Here is a 22,144-nt window from a genome sequence, read left to right as displayed (position 1 = left end):
TACGGAAAAATAACTATCCCTACTTATGAGACAGGTAAACCATCTCTTGGCGGACCTACACATGACCTGATTGTTGAATTCCAGCCGTTGGATTGGATGACTGATATGGGCTTGGAAACATATATGGGACTTATGATGAAGCCCCCATAATGGATAGAAAGCATCAATCATGCTATTGACCTTGGGCCTGGTTTGTGATAAGCCAATCTTAAATTTTAATGGTTCAAGATGACATTAGGTTGCATCAATCGGCCTTACCGATGGTCTCTAGCATTTTGGGTTTTAACATTTTATCATTGGGTCCATCAGCAGGCCCATAATAAGGTACCATGCCCATTATGAAAAGTTTAATCCTACGGCCTAGAAACCATCCAAATGTGCATCTCTCCCTCTCTTAAGCAATATATCGGCATTCCACAATATTTTTTGGCAACGCTGTTGGTCCAATAAAAGGTGGGCCCAATATTCAAGAGCCCACCTTATTTGCTACGTGGCATTTTGTGCACCCTACCAATCCTATTCTGACTCGGTCGAGTCAAACTGGGCTGGACCGGGTGTGCGAATAACCATCATATCTCATATCTGTCTACAACTTCAACAGTATTAACCGTCAAAATCTCGTGCAATAGGAACTCTTTCGATCCCTCTTTACTTATCGAAGAAGCTCTGGACAGGATAAGCTCTTTCCGCACTGAAGTTTCCACGTGTCAAATTTCTATTGGATATCCTACTAGCCGTTGAAGAGCATGTTCAATCCCAGCCTCTGTTTTTCCGCCAAAATCACTCCACCTCCTTTCAAATCCTCCAACCCTTCCCGCCGAAACATCTCTTCATCCCAATCCCTCAAAAACCCCAATTTCGAACCCCTTAAGCATCGATTGATCCGCCAATTAGATGGAGGCCAGCTTGATCACGCTTTCTCGACTCTCCATCTCATGACCCAACAAGGAATTTCACCAGATTTGATTACTTATTCTGTTCTCCTCAAATCTTGTATCCGATCACGCGATTTCGATCGTGGTAAGCTTGTACATGCCCTTCTAATTGAATCCGGTCTCCAATTCGACACCATTGTCCATAATTCTCTCATCAGTTTGTACTCAAAATGTGGAGATTGGAAAACAGCAAATTCAATATTTGAAGGGATGTCGAATGGTAGAGATTTGGTTTCATGGAGTGCGATGATCTCATGTTTTGCCAATAATAACCATGAATCCAAATCCATAACAACATTCTATAAGATGCTCGAATCGGGTCACTACCCGAACGAATTCTGTTTCACTGGTGTTATTCGAGCGTGTTCTAATGCCAAGAATGTTTGGATAGGAAGAGTGATTTTAGGATTTGTGATTAAAACTGGGTATTTTGAATCGGATCTATGCGTTGGATGTTCTTTGATTGATTTGTTTACAAAGGGTAGTGGCGACTTGGTTTCTGCACGAAAGATATTTGACAGTATGTGTGAGAAAAATGTGGTTGTATGGACATTGATGATTACTAGATACGCACAATGTGGGTCTGCAAGAGATGCTGTTGATTTGTTTCTTGACATGGAATCGAGTGGGTTCGGGCCAGATAGGTTCACTCTTAGCAGTGTTATCTCCGCTTGTGCCGAATTAGAATCTTTTAAGCTGGGGCAACAATTGCATTCTCGAGCCATTCAATTGGGATTGGCTTTGGATGTTTGTGTTGGGTGTAGTCTAGTGGACATGTATGCCAAGTGTGCAAAAGATGGATCGGTTGATGACTCGAGGAAAGTTTTTGATCGAATGCCCAACCATAATGTCATGTCTTGGACTGCAATTATTACAGGATACGTGCAATGTGGAGGGCGTGATAAGGAAGCAATTGAGATTTTTTGTGAGATGGTACATGGACAAGTTTCACCGAACCATTTCACTTTCTCTAGTGTTCTCAAGGCGTGTGCAAATCTCTCCGATGCCATTATTGGCGAACAAGTTTATGCCCATGTGGTTAAATCAGGACTTGCGTCGGTTAATTGTGTGGGCAATTCTCTCATTAGCATGTTTTCTCGATCGGGTATGATGGAAGAGGCGAGAAAAGCTTTTGATATTCTGTTTGAGAAGAATCTTGTTTCCTACAACACAATTGTTGATGGGTATGCCAAGAATTTGAATTCAGAAGAAGCCCTTGAACTCTTCCATCAAATTGAGAACACAGGGATTGGGGTCAGTGCTTTCACATTCGCTAGTCTTCTTAGTGGTGCCGCAAGTATTGGTGCCTTGGGTAAGGGTGAGAAACTCCACGCTCGATTACTAAAAGCTGGATTCGAGTCAGACCAATGCATAGGTAACGCTCTGATCTCCATGTATTCTCGGTGTGGGAATATAGATGTAGCTTTCCAAGTTTTCAATGAGATGGATGATAGGAATGTCATCTCATGGACTTCGATGATCACTGGTTTTGCTAAGCATGGATATGCGAGAAGAGCTCTTGAAATGTTCCATGAAATGATTGAAATGGGTGTAAAACCAAATGAAGTCACCTATATTGCAGTCCTATCGGCTTGTAGTCATGTGGGTATGGTTTCCAAGGGATGGGGACACTTCAATTCCATGAACGAGGAACACGGGATTGTCCCGAGAATGGAACATTATGCTTGCATGGTTGATCTGTTTGGCCGATCAGGCCTCCTTGAAGAAGCCCTCGAGTTCATCGACTCAATGCCTTTCAAGGCTGATGCTTTGGTGTGGCGGACATTGCTCGGAGCTTGTCAAGTTCATGGAAATATGGAGCTCGGTAAATATGCGGCTAAGCATATTTTAGCACTGGACCCAAATGATCCAGCGGCATATATCCTACTTTCAAACTTGTATGCTTCTACGGGTCAGTGGAATCATGTGGTGGAAATTAGAAAAAACATGAAAGAGAGAAAACTGATTAAAGACGCAGGTTGTAGTTGGATAGAGATAGAAAACAATGTTCACAAGTTCTATGTAGGAGATACTTCACATCCCCAAGCACGAGAGATCTTCAAGGAATTGGATCGATTGGTTTGTGAAATAAAGGACTTGGGTTATATTCCGAATACAGATTTTGTTCTTCACGATGTCGAGGAGGGAAAGAAAGAGCAGTATTTGTTTCAACACAGTGAGAAGATAGCCGTGGCTTTTGGTCTTATAAACACATCTGAATCGAGACCTATTAGAGTATTTAAGAATCTACGAGTTTGTGGAGATTGTCACAATGCAATGAAGTTCATTTCTATTACTACAAAGAGAGAAATAGTCGTGAGGGACTCAAATCGCTTCCATCATATAAAGGATGGTATGTGCTCCTGCAACGATTACTGGTGATCATGTTGTGTAAAAATCAGAAAATGATTCTCTTCTTTGCTAGAAGACCTTATCATGTATGGGTATGTTCCCTTGCTTTAAGGTTCTTCCATTTTTTTTAATTATCTATTAGAGTCTGATTAAGCCGAACTTTAATGGGTCCAGTAAGGTTATTTGGGATTACGGAGACAGATTCTACAATGGTGTAAGCACAAGCCTAGAGAAAGGGGAGCGGTTGCAACGTCAAAAACAGTATCTTTTGTCATTAATCCAAAGTAATTTGCTCTTTCTTCATAAACTATGGTACTTCAATACAATGTTCACTATTAAATTCATAGATTGTTCAGAAACAATTGATGTATCACAGTTTTTTACTTGTTTGAATATAATAGAAAGGCTTCATGCACATCTATGAATGTAACCTGTTCCATGGACAAGAAGGTTTACTAAAGTAGGAGCTTTAAGTCAATCTCCTTTGATGGTGCAGTTAGTCCTGTTCAAGCGTGTATGGTGTCATTGGTGTGGGGAGACAAATTTGGCAACTCTTCTGACATTGGTCCAAGCAAGACTCAAAGAGAAATATTACCCTAAAAAAGGGAAATTTTGAGGCACCCTCTGGGTTTTGGTGAAAATTACAGATAACCCTGAGGTTTCAAAATGATAATAAAACCTAGGACTGCAGTCTTTGATCTGAGGCTAGCAGAGAATGACCAAAATACCCTAATTTTTGAACTCTTACCAGATTATGCATGATATGTATCCCTTACGGAATCTGGATCCATAATGGAGGTTGGGTCAATCACCTAAGTCCCTTGGGTGTGTCTAGGGAACGAAGGAGATCAAGAGAAAATCACGAAGATGGATCCACGGGTGCTTCTGATCAAGAACTTCCACAATTTGATTTGAATAAATGCAAGAGATATCAAATTTCTCGATTCTTAAATCCTCAGCCAATTCCTAACTCTGCAATTCATCGTTATTTGTTAATAAAACAAAAACAACTAAGCGTTAAATCTCAAAAAATTGGTGTTGTTGATTAAATGAATCATGATTTTACATTCCATTCGGCCTAAAGTCAAGTCTTCTGTCATTAAGAGTGAGTTCATCAATCTATATATACCATTAAACGATGATAATTAATGTATGCTTGTTATAAGCACTCCAATAACCCAAGATTATCCCCAAAATTACTTGGATATCCATAAACTATTTTGAGATGCCCTATGTCTACAAAATTTCTTTATGTTATAAAGAGAATCAAAACCCAAGTCCTTATTTTAGTAGAAATAGATACTTGATTTGAAAGAATAAATACCCTTGGCCTACTATTTGGCCCAAGAGACTTCATCTCTTCTCTTCCACACCTTTTTGACTATTTTTTAACTATTGCTGAGTTTCTTCAACAAAATCAAGCCACGCACATGGACATAGACCATGTTACTATGCCCTAATCAACCTTTCTAACTTTATCACTAAAAGAAATGCACAGATCCCTCCTAAAGTGCTAAAAAAAGAAAAAAAAATCCTCCTTCCATTTGTAGTCACATATGTCCATTGGTCCAAAATTAAAAACCAACCCTTTTTTTGACATTTTTCTATATATACAATCACATCTTAGAGTTCATTTTTCCATAACCATTTAAATGAAAAAAACTTTTTTTTTTTCAATGAAACATTTTCTCCTCTACCATACCTACCTACCTTTATGCTATTTTAAGTATGGGAGAGAAGGTAATTTAAATAATGCACCCCCATTTCCGTCTCGCATTCATTTTGGGGGGTTTTCTTTACATCCCTACTTACCTACCACTATGTGATTTTAAATGTGAGAGAGAAAGGAATTTAGATGATTTAACTCAATCGTCTCGCTTGCAATCAATGATGAATTCTTTTTTCTCTTTTTTTATCTTTGAAGAGTCGTGATCCAAAACAATGTCTCGTTCCTATAGCAATATACAATATCTACATGGCACATTTTAATTGGAGATTAAACTCATTGGGCTCCTGGTCACAGAGAAAACAACTCTGTTATGAGCCTAATGTGTTTTAAAGTCCAACCAAAATGTGTAACTAGACATTGTTCCTATTTTAAAATAGGTCACCTTAACTGATCCTGAATTTTTTTGAAAATATTTTCTCAGCAGTTATACCTAACAATCCTTCTGATATTTTATATGTAAGAGAGAATGGAATTTGATTATGTACCACCGTTTCCGTTTTACTTGCAATAAATCACATATTCAATTTTCTTTGTGTATCTCGAAGAAAAAATATATGGTTCTGTGCACTTGCCACGTTGATTGAGTACTTATCGAGCAAAAATTTTCCAGTCAAAATATCACGACTCTCATTTTTAATATGCTCTTCACAATTATGCCAACCTACCTTCTTTGCTATTTTTATGTTGTGTTTGGATTGAGAGAAATGAAGAAAACAGAAGAGAAAATAAATGAGTTTCTCCCAATTTCTTTTGTTTGGATTGTTAAGTGGGGGTAGAGAAGATGAGAGAAACCCTTTTAAAATATTTTATTATTCCAACTTTGCCCTTAAATCTCTTTTAAGATATTTTAAAATTCCAAAGTTATCCTAAGTTCTCTCGTGCCAATCCAAACATGATGGAGAGAAATTGAGTTTCTCCTTCTTTTATTCTGAGAGATGCAAAGTGCAATAAATGATGATTTTTTTTATGTATGGATTTTCTCGACAACTATACCTACCAACCCTTCTACTATTTTAAATGAGAGAGAGAAGGGTATTGGATAATGTATCCCCATCCCCCTATCAATCCACGAATGTACGCCTACCTCCCAAAATATCAATATGATTGACAATTTTTGACCATTGGATTTCAATAATATCACCTAAGGCCTTTTGATCATACTCTTGTGGGATTCAAGTAAGGATGGCAATGGGGAGGGTTTGTGCTGGGTTTAACTTAACCCAGGTCCGATTAATAATATTCAAACTGAACTTCTCCTAACCCCGACTCGTGTCTAAAATTTTTAATCCATTCCCACCCCTAATGGTATTTCTAAATCCTAATCCTGCCCTTTGACACAAAATTTTCCCTTTTTCTCAAACAAATTGGGAAATCTCTAATTTTTTAATTAAAGCAAATCCTTATAAGATTTTAGAATATGCACCCCAATATTTACTTATTACAACCTAACTAAAATGAAAAATGATTGAGAATCTGAGATAATTATATTATACATATTGGGGTAGAGTGGGTTGGCATGACAGAATGTGTTAACGGGACAGGGTATATCAAAATCGTCACCGCCCCTAATCCAAGTCGATTTTTCATTTTTAATATCAAAACCACCCCAAAACTGTTTAAAGGTGCGAAAACCCGATCCTCTAGGGGAGGTTAGGACGAGCAAAATTGCCATCCCTAGGTTCAAGCATGATTAAAAATATTTCAATCTAACATATATAAATCATCGATCAAGATAAAATTGCCATGTGCACAAAAAAAATCATGGCTACCTATCAAGAATAAAAAAACAGAAGAAAGTCATGACTACCAACTCCCTAGAGCACATGATCCACGCCAAAGAATGTCAAATTTATTAATCCAGTAGAATAAATTAATAGAAGCAAATAAATTATACAACTAAATTTAAAATAAAATAAAACTTATGATTAGGTCATTATGTGATAAGATACATAGAGGTTTAAAGGACGAACCTATCTTTTGTATTTTTTTTATACAAAAACTCTCTTACTCTATTAAGTTTGTTACTCAAAAAACCTTACATAAAATCTACGACATTTTAAATGATTAAATACATATGATTCTTTATGTTCTTTTAATCACATATATAGGGTATTATAGGTATTTAAATTTGTTTAAAATGTCGGTCGCATTGCTTAGGTTTGTTAAAAAAGATAACACTTTCCTAACTAAGTTTGTAAGGAAAGTTTTTACCATCAATAGTTGGCATCCAAAAACATAATCAAATGCCACAAGATTGTAGAAGAAAAAATTCTAAGAACTTTGAATTTTTTTTTTTTAAAGTTAATTTTCTTGAATTTCAATTTTTAATTTGAGAGTTCGATAGCCGTCAATTTTCAACACCAAAGATCAAACTCAAAAAGATTTATTTTTAAATTATTTTCTTTTGAATATGAGTTTTCCCATGAAATCTAGAAGGTTGTAGTATTGAATTAATATTTTGATAATTCATTTGGGCCAATGGCCCTTAATAAGATTTCAAATCTTACTATGTTGGACTTTTAGCATAAAAAATTCATAGATTTATGAAAATGGGAAAAAAAAGCCTTTTTTTTTTAATACTAAAAAAATCCATTTGCTACACTAACTTGTGTTTTTTGACAAAAATGCCCTTCACTTCATCTTCTTTATTAAACATTTTGTAAATGACAACTTCCTCCGTCCTAACCATTTCCAGATTTTACGAAGGAGAAAACTCTCTATTTTCATTCCAGAACCAACCAAATAGCTATTGAAATCATAAAAAATGATACAACTATGAGGAACGACCAAAGTCTTGTTAATCTTGATAAATCTCATGTTCCATCCATGATCTATTGGATATTTTTATCAAATGTCATCCCTCTCTCATCTTTATATATATATATATATATTTATTTTAAAATCCCTTGTACAATCTTGTATAATTTTATCCTCATAGTTATATAAATGGAAAATGGAAAATGAAAAATGAAAAATGGTACCAAAAATCTGAATGATTTTGTGAAAATTTTAGAGCATAGATCATAAATTTTTTGCAGTGTTGAGACTCGACATTAGAATGTAATAGAATTATTGTCGAAGTTCAACATTACCTATCATTAAACCTCGATGAATGACTAATATAATATTTCTTCTGTAAATAAAAGTTGTTTGCATTGTTGAACCTCAATGACTATATATTAACTAGAGGTTCTACTATTATACTATTATAGAGGTTTGAAAATAAATTTATAATAAAATGTTAAGCGTCGAACCTCAGCGATTATATATTAAGTATAGGTTCGACGATAGTTCTGTTATATTCCAATGTCGAGCCTCAACATTACAAAAAATTTATGATCTATGCCCTAAAAAATTTGCAAAATTATTCAGATTTTTTTGCTATCATTTTTCATTTTTCATTTGTAGAACTATGAGGATTTTAAAAGAAATGAAAGAAAGAGATGAGAGAAGGATAACATTTGGTGAAAATGTCCAATAAATCATGAATGAAACATGAAATTTATCAAGATCAATAAGACGTTGGTCCTTTCTGATAGTCAGATCTTTTTTGTTGATTCCAATACTTATTTAGTGGGTTTTGTAGTGAGAATGGAGAGTTCTCATTTGTAAAATCTGAAAATGGTTAGGAGGGAGGTAGTTGTAATTTACAAAAAAGGTTTAACAAAGAAGATAAAGTAAAAGACATTTTTGTCCAAAAATATGAGTTACTATCGCAAATGGAATGTTTTTTAGTATTAAAAAAATAAAAGTGGCCCTTTTTTCCATTATCATAAACCCATGAATTTTTTTTGCTAAATGTCCTACTATGTATATTAGGTTAGTCTATATTTTTAGAAAGAAAAGTTTGTTGTCTTACAAACTTGTTAAAGAAGCCAATAAACTATCTTTTTTAGTCTTCTCCACTTTTTTAGTTAGAGAGTTTGAGTTGCAAGAAGCCAATAAATCATCCTTTATGTTTTGTTAGGATTTTTCTTCTAAATCCTCTTCATTTTTTAGAAAATTAATTTTCTAAAATCATCTCATTATTTATAATTTTTTTAATCTCATCTTCATAATATTAATTCAACCCCACAAGTGAAATTCTCTGTGTCCATCCCTTACGTTGGATATTATTAATCAAGAAGATAAGTTTTGCGATTTTGGTGGTTTATAAGTGCTAACCTTGAGCAAAAGAATGTGTCACATAACAAACAAAAAATACCTGATTACCAACTCCCTAGGATTCACACCAAAGAGTGTCAAAATTGACAATCGAGTATAATAAATTATAGAATGATGTTAAAGTGACCTCAAGATTGGACCTCACACCACCCACCTTGACGTGAAAGTGTATAAGAACCATAGATGCTTTCTTTGAGATACAAGTGAAAAAGCATACATAGTTCCTATCCACTGTCACGTCAGGGTGGGTGTGTGATGTGAGGTCTAAGCTTGAAATTTGATTCATGCCAACTTAGTCAAAAATATGTTTTTTTTAATCGCTTGATCCTTGTCACATGTTATATAGTTTTAAAGCATCAAAGAGAGATTGCATCTAAGATGTACCTCTTTTTCTTGTCAAGCAATATTGTTTTTTTTTTTTTTTTTTTTCAAGTTGGATTTTCTGACTTGAAAATTTTCACTCGGTGGGTATGTGACTAACATGGCATGGGCACATAGTCATAGATATTTTTCTTTGGGAATGCATAAGAAAAATGATCAATGGTTATATGCCCTTGTCATGTTAACTAAGTATAGATTGAATGGAAATTTTCGAGTTAGTAAAATCATTAGCCTAATTTTTATTTTTTTTTTATATTATGTATATGGAGGCATTATATATTATATTACACTCCATTAATATTAAGGCGTTTCCTTTTCAATAATACAAAATGTGACTCTCGATAGGATTGAATATAATATAAATCGTTGAGAATCTCCATAAGCTTTATAAATAATATGGGCTTCAAGTGCATACTCAAGTCTAATAATTATATTTAGAACATAATTTTAAATATCGTCCTAGATCAAGATGACTCCGAACCCACTCCACAACAGGAAAGGTCCCAATAAGAATGCTAGACATTTCACAACACACCTGCATCTTCAATTTCAATCGAAGTGGGGGTGTCTGTTGTTTACAAGACAACGTAGATTACTACGTACCTTAGAGCAATCTTTTTCTCCATTTTCTTCCACTTTATTTCAAGACACTCCATTTTCTTTTTCATGTCGGAAAAAGCTCATTTTCTTCATTTTTCATTTGTGCCGTCTTTGGATAGTAGATTTGACTTCATTTTTCATTTGTGCCGTCTTTGGATAGTTCTCTTGATTGTACATGTTTCAATGTCACAATCAAACACGTCTAAGAATCGATTATATTCAACATAACATGATGGTATCAAAAGAAAGTAAAGTAAGCATGAGAGACATGTAGCGCGCCATCGATGAAATGGAATTGTTGGTGGGCCCACTCGTTGTTCTAGCATTTTCAATACATTGTTCTTTTTGTGTATTTTAAATTCTTTCTTTTTGGGTGATTTGGACATGCCCCTCTAAATTTTGATTAATATTAGAAATACTCTTATGCGTTTTCAAGTTGATAACATAGTCCTCTTGACTTAAGTTTTTTCTAATAGGATAATAGAAAATGACCTAAATGGCATTGTCTTCAACCTAAAGCATCACCCCCTTATTTTTCCCCCCAAAACTTGTATCTTATAATTGTTAATATCTAAGATAAACTACTTTTAGCCTATTCAATATCCCCCCCCCCCCCCCCCGGGCGAAGAAACTCCATGTTTAGATTACAAAAATCATATTTTATTCTTAAGATTCAAAGATTGAAGGAGATAGAATCTTAATGTACGTAATCTTTCAATGTCTTATAGAAATAATAGATTCTTTCTATGCAAAATTCCATCGATCTGCTACTTTTTCAAAAATTAAATTTTGTTCTCGAGGCCTGAACGTTGAAAAAGACAAAAATCTAAAATTTAGAGGAGATGATAAAAAACTTGATCCTAAAGTGGAAGATGACTGTTTTTTTTTATATATATAAAGAAAATCAGTTTAGAAATTGAAAATGAGGACATTTAAGTCATATAAATGGTCTCTCATATAAAACTTAGGTCAAAGGAAATATATCAACAATTGAAAACACGGGAGTATGTCTAAATTACCCTTTCTCTTTTTTATTTTAGAATAATGACACCGAATCATTGATTCTTTTCGTCACGATATGCAATTGTGTACAATGAGGATGTAGAATTGTGTATCCCTAGGGAAAAATCTATGGCTTTAACTCATGCCACGTCAGGAGAGTGTGTCAGACGGGCGTCCGAAATTAATTCAAGACTCATTTTTTAATGTTAAAAATGTTATTATTATTCTCCCTTCATCATATACACATATTCCTAATAATAATCCACCAAATGTGAGTCTCGAGGAATATGAACGGTCAGAAGCATGGGAGGACGCTAAGAAATGCAGCATAGTAATAGTTATAAGGACTAATTATAACTGACGCTCTTTTAGACGCCCCCTGACCTGGCAGTTACAGAATCATGTATCTTTTTATTTGGTATCTCGAAATAAAGAATCTACGGTTCTGTGATGGAGGCGTACAGGCGGCGTCTGAAAAAAATAACGTCCGGTTATCAGGACTCTTATTCAAATATTAGGAGAGCACGTGCACGTACACCCTATTTTCGTGATGACAAGAAAGCCCAGGGACATGTTTGTCATTTTGGTAAAGTATGGGGAATTATGTATGGAACACTTTGCCCGCTTCAGATGACCAAACAAGCAAAAAAGTGCAGAAGAGAGGTACGATAGAGAGACAGAGAGTCGAGAGAGGCTTTAAAGGGTAACACATCTTTTCTTTCTATCTATATTTTTCTCGCTTCGACCTCCATTGAAACCAGGCAAGAGAGCTTCATCTCTCTCTTGAAGCTATTTTCAGTCCAAACGAAATTTCTTTTCTTTTTTTCCTCTGTAAAGCAGAGGAAGAGCAGAGCTTCAAAGATTTTGAATTTGAGTTTATTTTTTGGTCATTTGAAACCCTAGGTACTCTTTTTTATGTAGAAGTGAGTTTTTAGTTGTGTAACTCACAATCGAACACTTTCTCTGCCTATCTCGATCTCTTTCGAACTGAGAAGTTCCAGAATCCTTGAAGATCACGATTTCAAGTTTTTGGCACTTTGAAACTCAAGTGTACACTTCAGTGTTTTTCACATTTTCTGTTGTTGATGTAGAAATGATGTTTTTGTTTAAAGGAAAGATTTGGTGTAGTAGATCGTTTGGTTAGGGTAATTAGGATGTTTACTTTTTTTTTTTTTTTTTCTTTTTGTTTGGATCAGGATGGAAATTGAGAGGTCACCTTGATTTTCTTCGGTTTAATTAGTTTCTGCTCTTCTCTTTTTCCCGATTTTAGATGACTGTTTTCTTAATTTAAAAACAGGTTTTTCGGTATACCTGCAGGGGCGGAGCCAGGATTTTCTTGTTGTGGGGGCAAACTATAGTTAGTTGTATAGTTGAAGAACTTGAATGGTGGGAAAATTATTTGTGCTGAAAAATAGATTGGAGGGAGGTGAGGTTGTGGGGGCAAATGGGGAGAGAGGTGAGGGAGTGGAGACAAATGGGGCATGTAATTAGTTGAAAATATTGGGGTGTCTCAAAGTTCTGTGGGGGCAATTGCCCCCACCAGCTCCTTACTAGCTCCGCCCCTGTATACCTGCGTATATTTAGGTTAAGATTATTGATTAAATCTAGTAAAGATTAGGTTTTACTAGTTCTTTCTTGGAGGAAGATTTCAGTTTCAGTGTGAATTCATCATTTTATTTATTCTTTTTTAATTTTTTGAGTGTTTTTTGTAACTTTACTGGCAAAATTAAGGGCTTGTATATGAGTTTCTTCTGTTGCTCGAAATATTTTTTTAAAATATGTTTTATGCAATAATTTTGCAAGAAAATGGCCTATTAAACAAGCCCCGAGACATAAAGGAGATTAAGGGCTTGTATATGATTACTATTGTTAGTTGAGATCAGTTTCATAAACAATCTCTCTTCCTTTTTCTTTTCTTTTTAAAAATTTTTAAATTAAATTTTTTTTTTTTTGTTAATTAGAGACTGGAGACCACCAAGAAAAAAAGGATCTATGGAGTGCGGCGCAGGAAAAGGTTTGGAATGCCCGAAGATTATGGATGGGAAGGCGACTAGTGAGAACAGTACAGTGAGAAACATTCCTCCATGTTGCTTGAAAGCGATGGCTTCCGCGCCTGAGTTGGATGCAAAGTGCCACTCGACAGTGGTTTCTGGGTGGTTTTCGGAACCTCGATCATGCTCTGGTCATTATCTACCACTAGACTTTTTGTTCACATTATGCATATATTGCTAAATTTGTTCTGTATTTGGTACTCTAGACCAGGAAATATGTTTACTGATATGTTGAAATCTTGGTTATTACAGGTGGAATTCATTACAAATATTATAACAACCCTATGTGGCCTGGTACGCATTAATCAACATGTTTGTAAATCTAGTTTATAGTTTACTCTTGCATGTGCTGTCGATGTGGGATCCGTTGAATGATTATTGTTCCTCCATTCGGTTCTGTTATTTCACTTCAAATATTGTTTTCTTTATAGGTTTAAGTGTGAAAGGCTGATCCCAAGTTTGTGGTATTGCCACACACGGACTTTGCCACCTCACTTTAGATATTGGTTCTACAAGCTAATGATACTGAGGAGATTCATAATACATGTTATTTAGAAATCCAAAATCTTTAGTATCGAAGAATCAATTTATCATTATAACAATCCCACTGTCTTCATTGCAGAATTATTTGTGAAGTGTGTTGATGTCACTCATTTTGAGAAAATATACACTCCCCCCTTTCCTCCTTTAGGGGAAGGTTGAAATATGCCTGAGAAAACGTATTGCAAAATTGTGGTGTATTATTTAACGGTCATAGTTTATGGCTCACCACAAAACCTCATTGTGTGGCCTCTCTGTTTTTGACATGTAAGACTAACTTGAACTGTAATGAAGGCAGATAATGTTAAGCAACAAATATAAATTCTGGTAATAGAATTTTTTTAATTTATCATTTTGCATGATTTTTCATCCCTTGACATAAGATATAACTTCAGATGGAGTTGAATGATGACATGGGATTCATGTTGTCCTCCCCAAAATTTGGTGTAAGAAGACCCACACACACAACTATGCTTTCAAGCTATGTTCTTGGCTTATGCCTTTTTGATTGGTCATTTGTAGGGGAAGCACATTCGCTAAAGGTTGAGAAGGTTTTATACAAGGAAAAGTCGGAGTACCAAGAGATCTTGGTTTTTGAGGTTCATCATTCTTGATTTCAAATATTGAACTATCCATTTAGAGCTGATTTCACTTTGTCATTCACTCTATTTTTTTTTTTTTTTATTTTTTTTTTTTTTTTTAGCTTTGCTCTTTTTATCTATTAATACTGATCACTTTATTTGCAGTCTTCAACATATGGAAAAGTGCTTGTGCTTGATGGTATTGTTCAGTTGACCGAGAAAGATGAATGTGCATATCAAGAGATGATAGTCCACCTTCCACTTTGTTCGATTCCATCCCCAAAAACTGTAATTTTACCTGTTCTTAGCATTCTAAATTTTTTCTCTGGTAGTTAATGTTTGCCATAGCATGTAAATTATTATTAGGTTTTTTTTTTTTTTGGGGTGCTAAATTGTATATTCTGGTGAATGCTACATTTGAGATATACTTTTTATTGATTACATTGTTTAGAGGCTTTATTGTTGAATCATTCGTCAGAACCAAAACCTATTATATACAATGGTTTTGGATTCTTTCAATTTTGATTCTGATACTGAAGCAGCTGGTCCCATAACTGGAACTGACAGATACCTGCTTTCCTTTTGGGTGTCAAGCATCTATCCATCGTATAAAATATGTGAACAAGGGAAAAAAAATTTAAGGTCTTTCATGCTCAAAAGTTAAAAGAAACCCAGAATCTGACCCTTATGTGAAATAAAGAAAAAAAAAAACGAAGGCTTTCATGCTCTAATTCAAAAGAAGCCTAGAATCCAATCCTAATTCGTACTTCAATTTCAGGTTCTAGTGGTTATGGTTTCACTAAAAGATTCCCTAGAACCAGCATAATAGGGATAAGGTCCCATTGGCTGTTGGTTAATCATTCCTCTGATTGTAAGTAGTTGTTGGTTAATCATCACTGATTGTAAGCGAGAGATCCTTCAACATTCGCCAGATAAACTACTATGCAATCTCGATATACATTATAAAGAAGACATGGTTATAATTATAATTATAATTTTAATTTTTCTTTTGTAGGTAAAGAAATTTTATTGATAAGAGGGCATGGATGAGAAATGGACACAGGACACAAACAAAACATAGAAAACAAAAATGACTAGGACACAAAACCCAGTTACACCACTCTACTGCACACCCAGTCCCATCTCCCCACAAAATCATCGAAGAAAACCCCCTTTGCTTTAAAAGCTTTCAATTCATTTATCATTCTGTCATCAAAGTAAACAGGTTCTTGTTTCATAAACATTCTCTTTTCTTGATATTTGAAATTGTCCACATCAAAATGCATTTCTTTTCATCTATGCTAGGTGTTATGCAAGTAGTAAAAACAGTTGCTCACTATTTTTCTCTTCTTTTCTTTTTGTAGTCTCTAAAGTTTTGCAAGAAAAAAATACAAACGTAGGAGTCGTTGCTTTCATATGAAACCATGCCCTCTGTTTTTGTTAAAATTCTACGATTTGAAAGAATCTTACTAGATTTGAATAGTACGATTCAGGTTCTCCATCAAAGGGATTCATACAGAAGATTTAAATCATTAACCCGGTTAAGATGTGATTTGAATTGTATGGTTCAAATCCTAAATTGTATGATTCTAATAACATGCTCTTCAATATGATATGCTGCTTCCATGGATTTCCTGTGAATTTTTTTTACATTGACTCTTTCACATGTACTTTAGGTCAAGCTTTTTGTGGAAAAGGCCCAAGGGTAGTAGGATCTATACTTGAAGTTGAGCCTTGAACCTACTAACAATAGTACTCCCTGAAATCAGCTGCAAAACCAGCTCCTTTATGTATGTTGACACCACATGTCCTACTAAGTAAAGGTCAAGTCACAGTAAAGGAGATCAAGTGAGACCGTTAGTGGGGTCACTCAGCTTGTGTATATGAAAGAGCCAATTTTGCAACCCGATTTCAGGGATAAGTGGACCTTGGTTCAAAGTGAAAATCTATGAGAATCCTCTTACACTCCCCCGGAAAAAAAATCCAAAATAGATGGTCTCAAGGGCCACATCCTCCTACCCCAAAATATTATACATCTAAGTGAAAACAAGAATTTGAGAATAAAAAAAATGTTTATGGTCATGAGTAGTACATTTCAATAAAGAGGCAATTCAGGTCATAAATAAACGATGGATTTGGAATATTAGGTATGAAATCTAGTTCATAATTATGCAGTTACAATTTACTCTCTTATCTATAAATAAAATGAAATAATAATAATAACAATTAATCAAAAAAATTGTGCTATTACCATTGTGATAATTTTCCTGCAGTTAGGGAATGTTTGATTGCTTCTCTTTTAGAAAGTCAAGTGTTGTGATTTCTAACACATTTTGTTGACCACTTTGAATTTATATTTCTAAAAGAAAAGTTCATATTGCATGAGGTTCTTATCTTTATCATGGAACTAATCTTCTCTTGGAGCAGGACCTTGAAGGATTTTAGAGGGGTCCTTTTTGAGGATTTTTTGTTCAAGTGGGATTCATTATGTGATGCATGAGTGTGGTGTGGTTCCATATTTCTTATCTTTGTTGGGTGGCTATCTGAGCTTCCTTTTTCTTTTCTTCTCGATAAAATTTTTTGCCTATAAAAATGTTCATTTTTATATTATAAATGATTAAGGAATGAATCCTTTGCAGATTTAGGTATATTTTATTTCTTAATAATTGTATGCTGAATTATCTTTATACAAACAAGGAGAATATATCAAATTTACGGGAAATGCTTAATGCAGGTTCTGGTTGTAGGCGGTGGTGATGGCGGAGTTCTTAGGGAAATATCTCGTCATAGCTCTGTAGAGCGTATTGATATCTGTGAGATAGATAAGATGGTCATAGAAGTAAGTGTGGTGGTATATGCAACTTGGTAATTTGATTACCTGTTATTACATTCTGCAAGTTATTTGGTTACATGTTTTAACTAGTCAGTTTAATTTTGTCCATGCTAGGTGTCTAGAAAGTTCTTTCCTGATTTGTCTATTGGTTTTGAGGATCCTCGTGTGCGACTTCATATTGATGATGGTATGCTGGACAGTACAATTTTTTTTAGTTCTTCTCTGCATTATCCGACTACTTAATTTTTTGGGTGGCTGCCACCATCTAATTATTTCATCTGTGATGTTTCAACTGATGCTGGTGCTATGTGATTGGTTCATTTTTCAACAAATTTTGTATATTTTGCTATTCTTGCTGCTTACATATCCATGATTTTGGCAGCCACAGAATTTCTACGGAATGCACCTAAAGGGTTGTATGATGCAATTATTGTGGATTCATCAGATCCTGTTGGTAAGCTACAACTTCCATCTGTTCTGTTTCAATTTTGGGATAAAGCTTGATGGTGGTGGTGATGATGTAGAGGTATCATGTCCACTTATCAGGAAAAAAAGGGTAAAAGAGAGGTATCATGTCTAAATCTGTTGGCTATAGTCTTCGCCATTAGCAGTGCTATTTATATGAAAATTCCATGCTGAACTATAAAGGTTTCATTGCTGCTTGAGAGGAGGATGTTTTTTTTTTTTTGGTATGGAAATTTCATGTAAATAAAATATTTGTTTTTTTTTTTTGTTGTTGAAATATTTGTGCTTAGATGACTTATACACTGAAAAAATTGCCCTATTTTTCCTATATTAAGGAGTGTATTGTATCACATGGAGCTGTCCGAGATGCCTCCATGAGTAAATAGGGAAATTTATGCTTCCTTTTTCTGAGTCTGAGTGCTACTTTCATGCTCTGATTATTTAAGTATGGCAAGGCATATGAGAAATCCTCTTCTAAACTTTTATGCTCCTATGGTCTAAAATTCATAGCATGGGTTTTTCATCCTAAATAAATTGAAACTAACACAAAAATCTCCTTGCTGAGACTGTTCTCCCTTTCAGGTCCTGCTCAAGAACTTGTTGAAAGGCCATTTTTTGAGACAATAGCAAGGGCGTTAAGGCCAGGTGGTGTTCTTTGTAACATGGCAGAAAGTATGTGGCTCCATACACATCTTATTCAGGATATGATGTCTATTTGCCGTGAAACATTCAAGGGCTCTGTCCGTTATGCTTGGACGAACGTTCCTACGTATCCAAGGTAATGACTTTTCTTTTCGCTGAAGTTCCCTTATTTTTCGTATATTGTATGTGCACAACTTTTGTTCAGATTAAGGCTTTGTTTGTGTTGCCATATAAGAAAAATCCTGGATACTATTTTACGACTAAAGTATATTCCCTTAAATTTTTCCCATGGAATTTTTTATTTTTCATCATGGGCTTGGGGACCCATCTACTGCCCTATTCATAAGGCCTACTATGATTTTTTTTATAAATTTTTTATTATAGAAAAAATGCTTAAATCCAGTGATTAAAAATCACCAATGTTGATATTTGGTCTTTAAGTCCACTAACAGCTGGGCTAAACATTTGTATGCTTGTGAACTAGACAGATTGTGGCCTGTGGCATGCAAGGAGACGTAGTGTTGGTTATGCTACTCAACTCCTTAGTGCAGAATCTTGGATTTTAGATCTGAAACAAGCATACAGAGTCAATAACCTGCAGATATCTATAAAACGAGAAAGTTAAGCCTAATCTTTTATGATCTCTCAATGGAGAAACAAGAGGGATGAAGACAAATAAGTCCATGAGATGGAGATTTCTATGGGTTTTTCTAATGGAATGCAAGTTTTAACTGTAAAAGTGGACCCCTCCTGGAAATTTAGTTGTACTGTTAGATCAAATGAACACTCATTGTTTGCAGAAGATTCGAACTTCTCATTTTATTTTCTTTTAGTAATAGGATCTGGTTTTGTATTTGTCAGGTGGCATTCCTCTGTTAATAAAAAGTTTACACTAATATAAAAAATATTTGTTGGGTGACGTTATTCTAATTATTTTCCTGGAGAATCAAATTATTGATCTTGACCCTATTTTTTTAAAAAAGTAGAATAAATAACTGGAGAACAGAAAGAAAGGAACCCATCCTATGAAAAGTAAAAGTTTTGCTTTGATCACTGAAATGCATTTTTGTCAAAAAATGAAAATAACTGTCTAGATATAGTTTTAATGTTTTGGGTCTTCCATTGGTTAGAAAATGGAATTTTATGTCTGATCTCAATGGCGAACTTGATATTGTGTCTTATTCTAAAGGGCTTATCTGTTGGATATGCAGTGGTGTGATTGGATTTCTGATTTGCTCTACGGAAGGACCACCAGTCGATTTCTTGAATCCTATCAATCCTATTGAGAAGGTAGAAGGAGCACTCAAGTTCCGTAGGGAACTCAGGTTCTACAATTCAGAGGTAATGGTTTTGTATTCTTATCATTTAGCCAAATTGATTCTTGACATCTCTTTGTTTTTTTGCTATGGACAAGGGTCTGACCTTTTGGTCATTGAATATTTGGGTTCGGTAACTATACTTTAATCTGATGGAACTAAATAAAAGGAGCTTAGGTATATGTCAGAAGTGCCACTGTTCCTTTAGGAAAATGCCAATGTACATAGAACCCCTCTCCTCTCTTTCTATTAACTTAGTAAAAAATGCGTTAACAAAAGACTCGCACCCTCTTTTCTAGGTATTGTATATGTGAAACACAGAAATAGTCCCCTCTTTTTAGATTAATTTCTTCTTGATCTTTTGCATTTTTTTTTTTATCTTACATTTCTACTTTAGCATTTTATGTTTTGGGGATTTATTACCTTTTTTCCCCTTTAATCTTTTTTTGCATGTCGTTATTATTATCCAGTTCCATAATTTACTTATTCCTCGGTAAATTAATAAATGGATAGATAAATTGTTGCTTTGAATTTGCCCAAGTTTGGTCTATTTACACATTCTCCCATCACTGACGACTGATGAGGTCCACGCACTAAACCACTGTCCAATATGTATTCAGTGGGGAGATGTCTGTACGTGAAAAGTTCATTCAACAGTGAATTTTGTTTTCTTTTTTAAGTTACTTATTCAGGAAGAAATTGGACAATGTCATGAAATGGGAATCATTTCGGTTAACTTTTGTAGCTTTTGAAAGTCCGACGGGGAATCTGTGAACCATATCCTCCTTCATTGTGAGTATGGATCCAGGGTTTGGTCTCATTTCTTTTATTTGTTCGGAGTGACAGGGTGCATGCCTAGTACTCTTTGGATTGTGTTTTGAGTGTTGGTTCCAGTGGGGAGTGAGTTTTCTAGCCTTTAAGAGGAAGTTGTGGACCTTTCTTCCCCTTTTGCCATTTGTTGGGGTTTGTGGCACGAAAGAAATGGTAAGGTCTTCGAGTATAAGGAGCAAGAAATACATGAGGTTATCATTGACATTCTAGGCCTCTTGTTTCATTGGAGGTCGGTGTTCATTGAATCAAGAAGGATTTTCTTTGAAGACCTCTTGGGAAGGTGGGATTGGGTTTGTAACCATATGGGTAGTTCTTAATTTTGTTGTTTTAATTTGCATTTGTTGCTTGCTTTGTTCGCTTTGTTCTGTCCTTGGGGTTTTAAGTCATCTCGACCGTCCTCATTAATAATAAAAAAAAATTAATCACAAAAAAAAGAAAAAAGAAAAAGAAATTGAGTAGTTCTTGTTCTCTGATTGACAGATGCATGCAGCGGCCTTTGCCTTGCCATCATTCGTGAAGAGGGAGGTGAGCTTACTTGATGATTCTCCAACCGTTCTACAAAGAATCTGCGTTTAGTGGTTAGGATTGTCAGCATATTAATTTCCGATTGTTATTTCTGAAAAAAAGAAAAAAGAAAAAAGAAAAAAGAATGGAAATGGAGAAGACCCAAATGTGAGTTATTTTTATGTCTTTCATATTTAAGTCCCGAGTTGTTAATTGCTACTAAGTGCTTTCGCAGGACCTCATAATGCCTATGGAAATTGCAGATAAACTACTTGTAATATGAAACCTCTGACTTTTGTTTGTCAAGTTGATGATTTTGTTCTAATTTCTTCTTCCAACCATGTGCGTTTGTGTGAATGAATAACTAAGAATCTTAAATCCTAATCTTTAAACATTAAGATGCTTACGATAATTTTTGTGGGAACCTTTCAATTATCATTTCTTTATGACAAAAAAATGTATCATCAAAACAAGAGGAGGTTTAGACTTACCTTGTACTGAGTGGGGAATTAATGGAGCGAGTGTTAAAATAATTTCTATTATTATACTACATTGCCAACCCTGGAAGGAGGGAAGGGAAGCTATCGTTCCAAGTAACTTCTCAACTAAAGAGGATGAATCTTGAAAAATAAGCCCTTAAATCCTCCCCAACAAAAGGGCACCTGTGCTCATAATTAACATAGGTGGATTGGTATACAGAGAATAAGAGCAACTCCAATGCCCTAGGGCTCGGGCTTTGTATCTTCTTCAAACTGTCATTTTACATGGTTAGAGCCCTTTGGAAGTACTCCAACGAACTCAAGCTTTGGCTCCTTAATTTGAAATATTTTGGAGAGAGAGAGTGGCAGAGGCAAAAGAAAATAGTGAGTATCTCTCTTTACCTATTGATGATAAAAAATGATGGTGGTTGTGAAGCATTTGACTTCATTTGAATTTGTGGAGTCATTCTGGCTTAGTACGATTGGAGTGAAGATCCTTTAAATAAGTAAAATCACTCTCTACAACAAAATACCTAGCAGATATGCCTATTTGCGTTTGCTCAAACTAAGGGTGCAAGGTAAACTCTCTTAGGAAACTTGGCAAAATGGCTCTGTAGGCTGTGACTTCGGGAAAGGATGCCTCCTATAGGTTTCCCAATTGAAGAAGAAATCTTAGAAAAAAAAAAAATTTCCCTCAGACATTTCAGTCTGTACTAAGGGTGCAACTTGGTTCGGGTTA

At 35.0% G+C, this 22,144-nt stretch overlaps 2 protein-coding genes across 6 annotated transcripts; both read left to right on the top strand.

Moving 5' to 3' along the window:
- Positions 1-78: 78 nt before the first annotated feature.
- On the top strand, positions 79-4,299 carry EMB2261 (Tetratricopeptide repeat (TPR)-like superfamily protein). Of its 2 annotated transcripts, none has more exons than XM_086455786.1 (2): positions 79-3,373; positions 3,462-4,299. In XM_086455786.1, exon 1 carries the CDS (start codon positions 747-749, stop codon positions 3,315-3,317), a length of 2,571 nt encoding a protein of 856 aa, XP_086311912.1. In that variant the 5' UTR covers positions 79-746; the 3' UTR covers positions 3,318-3,373; positions 3,462-4,299. The 2 variants fall into 2 exon arrangements, with proteins under 2 accessions (XP_086311912.1, XP_086311911.1); XM_086455785.1 differs by having other exon boundaries at positions 79-3,379; positions 3,462-4,298.
- Positions 4,300-11,723: 7,424 nt separating this feature from the next.
- On the top strand, positions 11,724-21,264 carry LOC147393843 (spermine synthase-like). Of its 4 annotated transcripts, none has more exons than XM_086455823.1 (11): positions 11,724-11,866; positions 13,125-13,345; positions 13,467-13,508; positions 14,277-14,353; positions 14,501-14,623; positions 17,070-17,174; positions 17,283-17,355; positions 17,551-17,622; positions 18,216-18,411; positions 19,487-19,616; positions 20,903-21,264. In XM_086455823.1, the coding sequence occupies exons 1-11, from the start codon at positions 11,757-11,759 to the stop codon at positions 20,996-20,998; spliced, it is 1,245 nt and encodes a 414-aa protein (XP_086311949.1). In that variant the 5' UTR covers positions 11,724-11,756; the 3' UTR covers positions 20,999-21,264. The 4 variants fall into 4 exon arrangements, with proteins under 4 accessions (XP_086311949.1, XP_086311951.1, XP_086311950.1 ...); XM_086455825.1 differs by having other exon boundaries at positions 11,824-11,924; XM_086455824.1 differs by lacking the exon at positions 11,724-11,866 and adding an exon at positions 11,925-12,066.
- The last annotated feature ends 880 nt before the right edge of the window (positions 21,265-22,144 follow it).

This window comes from Akebia trifoliata, chromosome 10 (genome assembly GCF_017979445.1).
Source record: "Akebia trifoliata isolate Shusen 1 chromosome 10, ASM1797944v1, whole genome shotgun sequence".
In the NCBI taxonomy this organism is placed as follows: domain Eukaryota; kingdom Viridiplantae; phylum Streptophyta; class Magnoliopsida; order Ranunculales; family Lardizabalaceae; genus Akebia; species Akebia trifoliata.
This window is presented reverse-complemented; position numbering and strand designations above follow the sequence as displayed.